This window comes from Lingula anatina, chromosome 3, assembly GCF_051362555.1.
Source record: "Lingula anatina isolate TDL-2025a chromosome 3, LinAna3.0, whole genome shotgun sequence".
NCBI lineage: Eukaryota > Metazoa > Brachiopoda > Lingulata > Lingulida > Lingulidae > Lingula > Lingula anatina.
In genome coordinates this window covers 2480635-2493664 of record NC_141769.1, presented here as the reverse complement: position 1 = coordinate 2493664, position 13030 = coordinate 2480635, and the positions used below count along the sequence as shown (strand labels likewise).

General features: G+C 36.9%; 2 protein-coding genes across 7 annotated transcripts; one reads left to right on the top strand and one right to left on the bottom strand.

Annotated features, from left to right (window-relative positions):
- Window positions 1–1556: 1556 nt before the first annotated feature.
- On the bottom strand, window positions 1557–8353 carry LOC106178818 (uncharacterized). 3 transcript variants are annotated; one of them, XM_024077418.2, is made up of 13 exons: window positions 8217–8235; window positions 7891–7996; window positions 7681–7769; window positions 7244–7391; window positions 6782–7004; window positions 6363–6418; window positions 5759–6011; window positions 5353–5477; window positions 5023–5229; window positions 4655–4706; window positions 4263–4328; window positions 3142–3505; window positions 1557–2380 (listed from the first exon to the last, which is right to left on the bottom strand). In XM_024077418.2, the coding sequence occupies exons 3-13, from the start codon at window positions 7767–7769 to the stop codon at window positions 2332–2334; spliced, it is 1632 nt and encodes a 543-aa protein (XP_023933186.1). In that variant the 5' UTR covers window positions 7891–7996; window positions 8217–8235; the 3' UTR covers window positions 1557–2331. The 3 variants fall into 3 exon arrangements, with proteins under 3 accessions (XP_023933186.1, XP_013417622.1, XP_086863790.1); XM_013562168.2 differs by lacking the exon at window positions 7891–7996 and having other exon boundaries at window positions 8217–8353; XM_087007664.1 differs by lacking the exon at window positions 8217–8235 and having other exon boundaries at window positions 7891–8031.
- Window positions 8334–12114, top strand: LOC106178848 (F-box only protein 8). Of its 4 annotated transcripts, none has more exons than XM_013562200.2 (6): window positions 8334–8468; window positions 9213–9550; window positions 10385–10511; window positions 10711–10829; window positions 11128–11312; window positions 11598–12109. In XM_013562200.2, the coding sequence occupies exons 2-6, from the start codon at window positions 9327–9329 to the stop codon at window positions 11786–11788; spliced, it is 846 nt and encodes a 281-aa protein (XP_013417654.2). In that variant the 5' UTR covers window positions 8334–8468; window positions 9213–9326; the 3' UTR covers window positions 11789–12109. The 4 variants fall into 4 exon arrangements, with proteins under 4 accessions (XP_013417654.2, XP_013417653.2, XP_086863792.1 ...); XM_013562199.2 differs by having other exon boundaries at window positions 8340–8504; XM_087007666.1 differs by lacking the exon at window positions 8334–8468 and adding an exon at window positions 8811–8832 and having other exon boundaries at window positions 11598–12110.
- Window positions 12115–13030: the final 916 nt, after the last annotated feature.

The following is a 13030-nucleotide window of genomic DNA, read 5'->3' as shown; positions in this document are numbered from 1 at the left end:
ATTTTTAGCTTAAGATGACTGGTCCATCATAACATCGACCACTAGGAAAGTTCCTATACATTTCAATGGAAATATCGACATCAGGTTAAATTAAAGGGGTTGAATCATTTTAAGGCGAATATAAGGTTTAATAAGAAGCTATGAAAGGCAAAATTAAGCTTTTTGGAGATTTTTAAACCCATGGAGTGTACCTTTCATCTTTTGCTTAAATCCGTGACCTTGGACCACAACAGGACACGAACACTAGTGGCCCGTTTCACATGGTCTAAAGTTTCCTCTTTTCGCCATTTGGAAGAGCCCCTTTCCGTATGCGCTGTACAGTGGGCGTGTGCTTTTGTGTACATTTCTTTAAAGAAACCCGTTCGCTTCGTCTTGTGAAACTATGGTGTAATAATTTTTGCATCTGACATACCTAAATTCGCTGCTGTGCACAATTTGACCAAAAAAAGCTTACTTAAAATATAGGGGGGAAAAGGGTTAAGAATCATCTTAGGTTTTTTTTTTTTTTTTTTTTTTTTTTTGGGGGGGGGGGGGACGCACGTTATTCAGTTGTGTTAGAATGCTTCAATTTTAGGCCAAAAACTTTGTTGTGAAACTAGCCCCAGCGATGGGCGACTTTCAGATTCCCCGCCTTTAGTACGCCACGCGTGTTGACTTTGACAGCGTTCATTTGTAAGACAAAACTCAACTCGGTTTTAACAAGCAAATTACTTTTCCTTATTATCTTTTTGCATGGGGTTCGAAACATGAAGACCCTTTTAACGAAATAGACTGAAGAAAGTTTGGAGTATTCTAAATTAAATCTTAGTCATAACTCGCACAGCCTTTCAACAGAGTTTTCCCCTATTTTTTCGTCACATCAAAATTCTCTCCGCGGCCCTTGTAGTGGGAAAATCTTACCCGTCACCAGGGTTTACGTCAGGCTTATTTCTCCTGAACCGATGAATAATTCATTGTCTAAAACCACGACGAATTAATTTCACACTCTGGTAATTTGTTTAATTCCTTTAAAGAAACTTGTTGAATGCCAAAATGTTCATTTTTTTTAATTGCCGAGCTATAAATAGTGTATTATCAACCGCATTAAAAATGAACGCTTCGACGAGATATGTGACCCTACCATATTATTCAGGTAAAAAAAAAACTGTCCCCGAAAGTCTAACATCAAAGTTTTTTCCGTTTTACATACGTAAGAAGTGGCCAATATTGAAGACCAGAAGACAGTGCAAAACAACCTAAAGATGGCCGAAGAAAGACTAGATAAATCGGGTTGTGTGACACGGTTGAATTTTATGCGTAGAGGCCGATACCCCTCACGGTCGGGGAGTGTGACGTATTTATTATTGATATTTTTTTAGGGGGAGGTTTGTGGGGGGGAGAGAGTTAGAGCTGTCACATGTAGCCACATTAAGGTTTCCTGGCTCCGAGTTGTTTGGGAGTCACGTTTTACCGCACTGTGAAGGCAAGAACGATACGCTGTCGCACGATGTCCAGAACTTGTTTTTGGCTAACTTAAAATTAAAAATTAGTGATGTATATAAATCAACAAATTAAAACAATATTTCATGTATTTATTTGAATAAAGAGGTCACTTTGTTTTTATTGGTCAGAAAAATCATTTGAGATATAAAATCCAAGTATTTTTTTTCAACTCTTTCCTAGTGTATTTATAATATGGAGCAGATTGAAAAACACATGTAAATATATCAATGATAATGTATTTTTGAAAATATTTATTAGTACATGTATATTTCTCAAATCGATTTCTTGGGTCTCTAAAAGAGAGACCAAACTGGATGAGGTCATATGAATAAAAATGCAGAGCAAATTTTTCTCATAAAATCAGAAGTCATACAAAGTGTTCAATATATGAAAAAAGGAATTTTCTTACTTTTTTTTGTTTTTCAGAAGAAATCAGTTTTTCAAAACTTTTTGTGTACGTCATTACGTGCTGATATTGTTACATGATATAATACACACATGGAATTTATCAAGCATCAAAGAGTAATGCACTGTGACATTTATAATAAATAAATATTAACAATAACAATAATAATAATAATAATAATAATAATAATGATGCAAGAATAAACAGAGATGCACCAAAACTTCACATGTGAGGGTGTGCAGCACAACTGTGGGCCACGGGCAGAATTTCAAAAAGTCGTCTGTGCCTTAAGCATTTAAATACAGGATGAATTGAAATCAAACCCTCTCGTCCCTCAATATGTACCTATGTGCAAGTGTGAACAAAATGTGAATCAACAGGTGCTTGGTGTGTAATTAGTCCTGGTTTTACCAATGCTGTCCTCATGCTATCAGTCCAATGGTTTAAGTTGTTGATGTTGGTTGTGACAGCATATTTTGAGTGTCCTGTAATCTGGAAGGAAATAAAAATAGTAATTATATAAACAATTTCAAAGATAAAAAAAAATCACAACATTCACTTAAGAAAGTAGATGCTTACAACATAAGGAAGGAAATTTAATGCGATTTCCTCTGGAGGATATTGAGAAAGGGACTAAACAAACTGCCCACAAAACCCAAATAACAAGATACAACATCAAGTAATGTCACATTCATTATGTTAGCAACAAAGAAACCTTGAAAGCAGAGGACTACAGCAAAAGAAATGAATTCTTATGCAACTTGGCTTAGAGAAAGGACTTGCATCTTGCATCAACATACATGATCAGCTTTTCTGTATTCTACTCAATGCCCAGAGGAGGCATGTCATCATTTTATCTCATTCAACAGGGGACCCTGCGGAGCTGGATTGATCTTATTTGGAATAAGCCCAAAGTTACATTACATTCTGTTGATGCTCAAGCAAGTTCACCAAATGCTGGGATAATTTCAAGACCAAAATTTTGAACTAGCCTTTTAACATGATATCTAAGACTGGGTTCCAACAGATTTAGATCAATCCATCTTGATCGACCTAACTCCCTGGGGGTTCACGCTAAATTGCTGTCAGCTTCTGGGAGCCTCACGTGCACGACAGTTAATTACCCCCTTACAGCTTTTAGTAGGCGGGACAGACATTTAAGCTGGTTAAGCTGACAGGCTGACAGCAATCTAGTGAGACTCCCCAGGGGGATAGATCAATCTAAATATCAGTGGTCTCTAAAGTATACCAACATTCTATTAATCCTGGCTGCCTGGTCGTGTATCTCTGGGTCTTCTATATTCAAAGCAATGGCACTTATTTCAGAGGTGACCATCACATGCTGGTTACTCGGGTCCACAGTTGGGTTATTAGGTGTGCTGGCATTGGCATCATTTTCCCTTTCTACAGCCTCTATGATTGCCGAGTGGTCTGTTAAGGAGACATCATGGTAAGGACTGACCGCTTGCTGTGGTTTGGGACTGACCATTCCCGGTACATCCAAGTTGCCGTCTAATCCAGCTGGCTTGATGGGGGAGATGGTGAGTTTCTGACGAGAGACGGGCTTGCCCTGGGTTAAAGGGGTCTTCCTGCCAGCCTTGGAAGTGGAGGAAGAAGCTAACAGAGAAAAGCAAAAGAAAATGTTTTTATTTCTGTCCCTTTTTCTAAACCAATTATTTAAATCTGTTGTGTCTGATACTAAATAGTTTAAACCAGACAAAGAGCAAATATAACCGTGAAAATTATAGTTTCCTTCATTATGACTGACACTGCATCAATCTGGGTGCTGTTTCTCAAGATTTGCCTTTAACTTAGCTATGTCTGCCAACAGAAAGTTGTTCTTCACAAAGAATCAGAAAGGCAAGTTTGCTTTATCTTATTGTCTAGACAGATTTGTACTGGTGACAATAGAATACTTAATAGGTATCTCAATTTGGTTAAGTCTACAAAGGCCAATTAATAGTAGAATGGTTTATTACATCTAAATTTGTTCCTTATCACATAATAAAGTTGGTTAGATGCAAACTTTGACTCTCACCAATCTAGGCAGTTAGCAGAGAAGCTTAGTAAGGAATTGATCAAAATGTTCATAAATCGAAACTAGTGGAATACTAAATCCTAAATATAAATTATATTTTGTTTGTTGAATATTTTGAAATGATCAAGGCAATTCAAATATAACAACTTGCCTTTGCTGAAGAAAAAATGTCAGATACCATTTTTCGAAACTTTCTAAGAAATTGAAATCCAGCACTGTCACAAACACTGGAATCTCACAAAGACTGCAAGCACAGAATCACATGCTTCATTATCCATGTCATAGTCTAAGTGTAATAAGGAAGTGTATAAGGAAAGGAACAGGTTCTGTGCTTACCTCGATATACCTTGCTGTCTGACAGAGGGGTCCTTGCTGCTTTAGGAGCTGGAGTAGTGTCCAAACCTGACGGGGAAAAAAAACGATTCTTAGCAGGAATATTTTCAATGCACACTTCTAGCATTTGCAAATTCGTTCAGGAAAATTTGTTCACAATTACGGTGGTCCACCTGAGATTTCCAGCATTTCTTTTTTAATTCTGTTAACTATTTCTTGAACAGAAAGCACTGGATATGAAAGGTACATAAAACACATCAAACTTAACATCCCAGTGTGTAGTTACCTTTAAACTCAAATACAAAATTATTTTGATAAATTGATATAATCTGAATCTAGCTCATTCATTCAATATCTTGTGTTTTACGAAGAAGTCTCCTTTACATATTACTTACCTTTTCCAAGTTTTTCTGACTTCTTATTTGACTGTTTTTTGGATCCATCATTCTAAAAAAGACAATTTACTTACAGTCCATAACACTGAGAAAGTCGTGTCAACTTTTCCAAGAATTTTCCATTAAAAAGTTAAATTTTCCATTTTCCATTAAAATAGTTAAATAATTTTTTCTTTGGTGTGACAAGTTATTGTAAACAGTGCATTTATGCAGCAGAAATATAAAATCAAGCATGTATCCAGGTTATCCTGACACAAAAGGGCTTATTTAGTTTAAAAAAGGTGCAATTTCTCTCTTTTCCATGCTTTTTGAGCTTCTTTTTTAGGTTAAGAGCCCCATTGATTCTGCTGTAATAAAAATTCCACTACCTCAAGCATCATGACCCTATTCTCCAACAAGATCAATCTGGCCATGACGCTATCCCACTGGGGTTTTGTGATGTAGAAATCATTTTCCTTGTCGTCCTGCTCTCTGTTGGCTGGCGGGGTCCTGGTCGCCATGGAATGAAGGGCCGTCTCCATCTGCTCCATCCTCTGATAAAGCTGGGACACGACATTCTTGATGTTATCGGTTGTCTGGGATGGGGAAACAGAAAAAAAAAAAAGAATACAATGAGCCATAAGATAGTCAAGTCACTGCAACTTGCTTTGAAGAAACCTATATTTTCATAAAATGTTGGGTAAATAATGTGTACCTACCTCTTCAATCTGATTAAGTGTGAGAGAATCCTGCGACTCCGGTTGTTTGCCTGGCGTCATGGCAACCACATCTATTGGCTCCAGAGGTTGTTCAGCGACATGCCAATTGGCAGATACTTCAGAGCCTACAATGAAAAAAAATAGTTTACTCATGATCCCCCCACCACAGGCAAGAGAACATAAAAATAGTCCCATTAACCCATGATGAAAAGATACTCTTCACACACACCTAAGTATTTTAAAAAGAGTTTTACTATAAGCGGACTAAGCTTTCTGCATTAAATATAAGTTTTATATTAAATATTATGTCTTTTACTCTGAAAAACGTAAATTTGAAAAAAGATAAATATTTATGCAAAATTTAAAAGTCATTGTTCAAAGATAATCAAGTGAGCAAGAGACCAACCTCTTTCTATGGTCACCAGTTCCACAGAAGCAGGTCTGATATAATTAATACTAGGTGACATGTCACAACCAGCACCTATGACTTCAGCAGGTCTCACGTGACTTATCACTGGCAAAGCATCATGTGGAGCGCCCTCTTTGGACGGCAGCCTAGCAGAGGGGCTTGTTCTTGTGACACCACCTGGTGGAGAGAGGCTTCCTTCATGACCTTGACCTTCGGCTAGAGTCTCTCTGTGCCACACCTCATTTACAACCTGGCAATAAACAGATGGATAAATACATGCAGAAAAGTTTTCTTAATCCATTTACCTCTATGTGTGTTATTTGGGTTTTATTCATTGTCATTAATATTTGATAAATCCAAAATAATGTTATGGTAAAATATAGTAAGTAAAATTATAATTAAGAGAAATAAGAAAATCTTTTTAAGAATCCATCTTTAAAGAAGCTTTGTTCATACCACATATTCCAAGTGATGTCTTTAAAAAAAAAAGGGTTTTTTTGAGGTACAGTTAATGTAATTATAATGTTTGTATTTCAAGTGCAAATATTACAAGTCTGAGTAACATATCCAAGAGAAAACGCACACACAAAATAGTTAATACCTTTGGGATGGAGCATTCTGTAACATTTTCCTTATTTTTTCTTTCTTTAGGGTTCCCTATAATGTTACATGAAATAAAACACAAGTCAACAGATGAGACAAAAACTGTTTATAGACTGATATAATTCTAGACTTATTTCTTTACCGCCAAGTACCCAAATCTGTGGCACACCACTGAATGCATAACAGCACCCCTTTTTTAACAACAATAACAAAAACTAATCAGATCTGGCTGACAGACATATTAGGGACATATTTTTAAATTCAAATGTGTCTGCATGCATGAATTCGCGTGTGATATTGATCGAGTGGTTGTGGTATTAGTTTGAGGGGGGGGGGGGGGCATCCAACCCTCCTTCCCTCTCCCCATTTACCCCCCCCCCCCCCCCAATATTCTTCCCACTGTAAACCCCAGCATACCAGTCAACTTCTGTGTATCAATGGCTGGTACTGAGGAGGACCTGTGTAGAGAGGTCAGGGTGGAGTTGCCTCTGGACTTAGGCTTGGGAGCTAAACGTCTGTGCTTTGCCTTGATCATGTTGAGGATTTCTGTGCACATTATCACCTTCCTCTCTGCGAACCCCGTGGAGAAGAACTGCTCTTTAGTGACAGGAGGCTTATAGTTGAACATCTCCCGGAGCACCTGCCCATCATAAAAATTCAGAGACGTAAGTATTTAGACAATGATCAAACTATCAGCAACATCATTATAAGAAAAGCTGATGCCCATATGAAAGAAAACGGAAGTAAGAATTGTCCAAGTGACGTGTTCATACCAAATGCAGGTTTGTGCTATTATATCAAATAAAGGAAAAATCAGAAAGCACATTCACTGAAAAATGATTTCAAAACATAGACCAGAGATAATAACATTCATAATACCTTATACACTCCTTCCATGAACCTCAGATCTGTTTTTCCATACAACTCTATATTAATGTCTGTAATAGCCTTGGCAATGTAGCAGCTATATGTCACAAAGGCATAGTGGTACAGAGGAAGGAATGCAGAGGGCTTGCCCTGAGAAAGCCTAAAATATCAACATCATATACAGATATTGATTTTGTGTCCATTATCACAGCAATAATAATAATAATAATAAGACAAATTGATAACACCATCACGGACATTAATGAAAAGCTGCAGATTCCCAATTCAAAACCAGTACTTTGCATTTGGCATCACAGTGCTGGTGACCACTTTTTTTACATAATAAGTGTCATTAAATCACAGTTGTAGTCTTAAATCTGGTTTTTGTATTTATAAACCCGAGGCTTAAGATCACAAATGGCTCTCTGCTTTATAACACCTGAACCTACCCTTGCAGATCCAGCTCTTCCCCATATTTAATGAGCTGTACCTCCTTCTGCAGCTTCTTTAGATTATTCTTAATATCTCCAGTAGTCATCTAGGAAACAAAAGGATTGTAGAATTATCTAGAAACAAGTTGTGATGTGCCATGATGATGAGCAGAGCAAACTTCAGCCATAAAATACACATAAATAGCCACAAATTAAAATTAATTTTACCTTGCACTTGTACAGAATTTTGATGCACAGCTTTGGAGAGCACTTCTGGTGACAGAATCACTACCGAATCCCGAACTAGGTTACGTTAGGGTATCCAGCTCTTGTCCTAAACATTACAATTTTGAGACAGAACTAGAACACAAGATCTGACCGTGGGGTAGAAAAAAACACAAGAGTTTTAACCAGATAACACATTTAGAAAATTTTATCAGTGTCAAAACGTAAAAGTGTTTTGGCATATCTCTTATGAACCTATTCCGCTTTTAAAAAAGTCAAATTTCCTTTTTTCAAAGTCATTCAAACGGGAACCGTCTGCTGTTGCTTACCTTTTCAATTATAACTGAGGACTGACAACTGTTCACATTTTCCGCTTTATGATGAATCGTAGGCCCGCACAAATTATCATTTCATCCAATCAGATGTGGGTCTTTGTGTTTGCTCCGGTTCCACGTCATTTTGGCCAACACTGGAATTCCAACCAGGGCACTCAGGACTCAGTTTATTTACTGTATGTAGGCATCACAGGGATTTACTTCCAGCATGAGGCGATGACACGGGCTGCTTAGCCATCCTTTAAGGTGGGACGACGCTATTTACTTCTGTTTTTTATGCAGGTAGGCGATTTTAAGGATTTTAATATATCAAAACATGACCCACTTTTCCCCCAGCCTGGACTGAAGTTCTGCAAACTTCGCGAATCGGGGCAAGGGCGTTTAAAAGTGGGGTCAGTATCTGTCGATGAATTAACGAATAGATTAATGATGTACTGAATTTCCGCAATTTGATTAAAACACTCTCTATTCCAAGACTGCACCATAGTCCATTAACAGGAATGTCAGTTTGCAAAATTGCTAGTGCATTACTCCATGTGCACCCAGGAAGTAGAAATAAAGCTGTTTTAAGATGTTTTTTATGTCCCAGGAAAAGTAACATATGAATTAAGTGAGCATAGACTCCCTGCAACACATGTAAAACATAAGTTCCCAGTTTTCCTATACGAATCGAGTAAAATCCACATGACAAAGGATGAACCAAATTTATCTCTTGGTCGACCATGGAAGAAAAAAATGAAAGACATTCTTCAACTGCACCTTCTTCAAATTGCTGGACGTAAAATTGATCTATTTGTCCGTCTGTCCAACTTGTTAAAGTTGACAAATGATGCAATAATATTTGATGCTTTACTGATGCAGTACCATTATTTCGCCAGTAGAATTATATTAACCTCTGGAAAATGTTTTCGGAACTTTAGAATATTATGCAAATGTGTGAATGTACATATAAGGCATATATGAAAGCACTTTTCTAATTTTATTTTCAAGTTTTGATGAAGTATTAACTCAAAGAAACAACACATGTACACAGTAACTTCCAAACCAGTCAGCAATCCTTGGACAAAAAGCACCCAAACCCGGATGTAAAGATCATAAAAAGCTATGGGCCAATTTCTCCGAAAACTCCATGAAGAACATCAGGCTGAAGGTGATGGTGATGGCTCACACAGAAAGAAGAACTCAAATGCTCTGTTGTCATTCCCGGACTTAAATTTACTCCCCCCAGAAATCAGCCTCTCCGTCCTGTCTCATCTGAATGCTACGGACCTCTGTCTGGCTGCCTGTGTGTGGCAGAGCTTGGCTAATGATGATATACTCTGGATGAGGTATGGATTGAATTGATAGTGTGTGTGTGTGTGTGTGTGTGTGTGTGTGTGTGTGTGTGTGTGTGTGTGTGTGTGTGCGTGTGTGTGGCAGAGCTTGGCCAATGATGATATACTCTGGATGAGGTATGGATTGAATTGATAGTGTGTGTGTGTGTGTGTGTGTGTGTGTGGCAGAGCTTGGCCAATTATGATATACTCTGGATGAGGTATGGTTTGAATTGATAGTGTGTGTGTGTGTGTGTGTGTGTGTGTGTGTGTGTGACAGAGCTTGGCCAATGATGATATACTCTGGATGAGGTATGGTTTTGAATTGATAGTGTGTGTGTGTGTGTGTTTGTATATGTGAGCTTGGCTGATGATCATATTCTTTGGATCAGGTATGGATTGAATTGAAAGCATGTGTGTGTGTGTGTGTGTGTGTGTGTGTGTGTGTGTGTGTTATATGAGTTTGGCCACTGCAAATGTTTGGATGATGTATTGTTTTGAGAATAGATGTTTGTATATGGGTATGTGTGTGTGTTATGTGAGCTTGGCCACTGATGATAATCTTTGGATGATGTATTGTTTTGAATAGATATTCAAATAGATAATAGACATATCTGTGTGTGTGCTCACTGAGGCTGATTGAGAGTGGAGTGCAGACACCTATAAATATGTGTGGCAGAAACAAGATGTATAGCTAGTATTATGCAGAAATGGATCATTGGACTGGTTATATAAGGAAAATTGTAAAATGTGCAGAACATCTGTCCTGCTCTTGATCACTCATGACACTTTAGGCATTTGCCAGTAAAACAGTTACTGCCATTCATCTTTGTACCTGCTTCTTTACAGCTTGTGTCACACCAACTGGGGCTACGTCAGCGCCTACAAACGACGCCATGAGCCAGGTTTTTCTTATCGCAAATTGTACTTGAAACTGGATGAGGGCAGTTTAACCTTTAACGCTAACGCAAGGCTGGTGAGTTTGAAAAGCTTTGTCTAATTCTTTGACGCAGAACAAAGTGTCAGTTGTCTTGAAATGAAGGCATTTAGCTCTCTGTTCAGTTGGTAGATTTTTCAAAGACCATGACTTTTTGATTTATTATAAGTTTAAGCACCATTTTAATTACTTAAATGAATTAGAAAATTAATTTTTATTTTATGTATATCCCTTTCAGGGTATGGACTATTTTTTAAACAACATGCTGGTAGAAGACAACCCAAAAGAAATTGCTAGATTTTTACACTCAACAAAGAGGCTACAGAGTATCCAGAAAAGAGAGTTTTTAAAAAATAGGTATTGAAAACATTTTATCGTCATTTTACTCATTGACAGTTTAGTGTGGGTTCTATAAAATACTTAGTTCTCGAAAAAGGTGCTTGATTCTTTTTAGGGGGGGTGTTTTGAAATTCAAACTACTTAAAAGAAAAATCCAGAATATTTTTGTGTAATTATAACTTGTTAGTGCTTATCACTATTTTACAATAAATTTACTTCTCATGAAGAAATTTGTTTGAATGCTGTAACATACACTCTGCATTTTTGCCACCTGTAGAAAAAATAATAGAGAATTTAAATTTGTTTTACTTTCCAGGCAAGACATTTTAGACATCTTAGTGCAGCTACAGAACTATGAAAACCAGTTCCTTCCAAATGCTCTACGTAGGTTCTTTGGTGAGATCCATGCTCCTGAGGAGAGAGGAGACTACCTGAGTCAGCTGGTGGACAAGTTTTCTGAAAGATTCTGTACCTGTAACCCTGACCTGGGGCTCTCTAAAGGTGGAGTATGGCTGCTTTCTATGGGAGATAATACATTCAGTCTACAATTTTTCCAGCTTCTTTGTATGTTGATTCCTGTAGTATTTAGAAAGGTCTCAGATCTCTTGCTATTACATTTATTATTGAAGCACTACTAAGGCAAGAGAAGTCTGCAAGATTGAAAGTTTAAAAGTAAATTTGAAATTTCAGATGATGCTTCAAACTGCCTGATGGTCTGTTTAAGTCAGTTTTTTATTTTCTTATCTAATATATCTGATATTAAACATTTTAAATTCTTTATTTCAGATGTTGTTTTCGTGGTTTGTTTCTCTTTGATTCTGCTGTCTGTGGATCTCTGCAGCCCTAGCGTCAAGAACAAAATGTCAAAGCGCGAATTCATACGGAACACAAGACGTGCTGTTCACATCAACGACGACTTTGCAGGTCATTTGTATGATAACATTTACCTCATTGGTCACGTAGCACCGCAGCCATGACAACCGTTGATTTTAGACCAATGCGTGTGCTGGACACATGTTTTCATTTGTACATATCATTCATGGCAGTTTGAGCTAACATTAATCATAGTAATTTGTGTGTTTTAAAATGCTCATTTTCATTTAAGTCCCTTTGTGATGCATATGATTTGTGACATGGTTAACTTGTTAATTGATGCTTTATTCATCTCTATTTATGAAAGATGATTTGAATTCCAAATGGTCAATTCAAATTTAGTCTGTTTTATATAATATTTGCTTTATTCTGTAAGTATGCATAATTAAGTGAATGCAAATAGGATGAACCTTCACTTGTTTGACTTTTTTTTTTTGCGGGGGGGGGGGGGGGGGGGGTTGCTTCATAAGTACATCTTGACGCTCTCAATCTACGTCTTTTCTTCCAGTCTGTGATTTTTGTAATAAAAGGAAGTGAAACATAATTGAAGAGATTCACCAGTGGGAGTGCATGTACATACTGTCATCAGCACAACAGATATTGTCAATGTTTTATATTTTTGTAACTAATTCAAATAGATTGCATCACCTTGTTATGCAGCAGAGTGGTACAAGGCGTGTAATCTAATTTTTTTAAGTGTAAAAAGTCATTTTTTTTCCTCTGATTTTTTCCAAGGATACATTGCTTGCAAATAACCATTTTCACTGTCAAGATAAGAAGAAAATTTGATACTTTATAGTAATCTGCCAACGTGACTGTTATGTATTGAGTATTTTCTTTACTAATGTAAAAATACAGTACAAATTGAGTTACGTTGGCCTTGGTGAAATTGGTATCTTGATATCTTGATTGGTAATATTTGTATGCTTTCATAATTTACCTTCATATTGTCTTTAAGAATTTATGAGAGCTCAATTACCAGAGTTGGCTAACATGTGTTTGAAAACCTGTTATGACTTTACAGGAGGAACATAGATTATGAACTGCTTGAAATATTTTTGATTTAAAATGATTAACCATGTTATTGTGAAAATTGCACCAAAGATGATAAAGTTTACACTTTAGAAAATGTGTACTGCTGAAAAAAGATAAAAATTCTCACATTGTTTGAATCCACAATGAAAATTTATACAATATTTGACGAATGAAAGTAAGACACCAAAGACTGTACTGCAATGAGTGAATGTTGAGTAAATTAATATTTTTAGATAGTTAAATCATAGTTTGTTGTGAGGCTAGAATTGATTGTGGCTCCCTGTAATATCAATAATTAAATAAACCTAGCA

What these genes read in the sequence shown, in the direction of transcription:
- LOC106178818 (XM_013562168.2), bottom strand. Translation starts at nt 7,769, where the DNA reads ATGACTACTGGAGATATTAAGAATAATCTAAAGAAGCTGCAGAAGGAG. An exon ending in ACTGGTGACCATAGAAAGAG is followed by an intron (nt 5,478 to 5,758) that starts GTTGGTCTCTTG and finishes TTTTCATTGTAG; the next exon opens with GCTCTGAAGTATCTGCCAAT. An exon ending in GTCAGAAAAACTTGGAAAAG is followed by an intron (nt 4,329 to 4,654) that starts GTAAGTAATATG and finishes TTTCCCCGTCAG; the next exon opens with GTTTGGACACTACTCCAGCT.
- LOC106178848 (XM_087007666.1), top strand. Translation starts at nt 9,327, where the DNA reads ATGGGCCAATTTCTCCGAAAACTCCATGAAGAACATCAGGCTGAAGGT. An exon ending in GATGATATACTCTGGATGAG is followed by an intron (nt 9,551 to 10,384) that starts GTATGGATTGAA and finishes GCTTCTTTACAG; the next exon opens with CTTGTGTCACACCAACTGGG. An exon ending in TGACCTGGGGCTCTCTAAAG is followed by an intron (nt 11,313 to 11,597) that starts GTGGAGTATGGC and finishes TCTTTATTTCAG; the next exon opens with ATGTTGTTTTCGTGGTTTGT.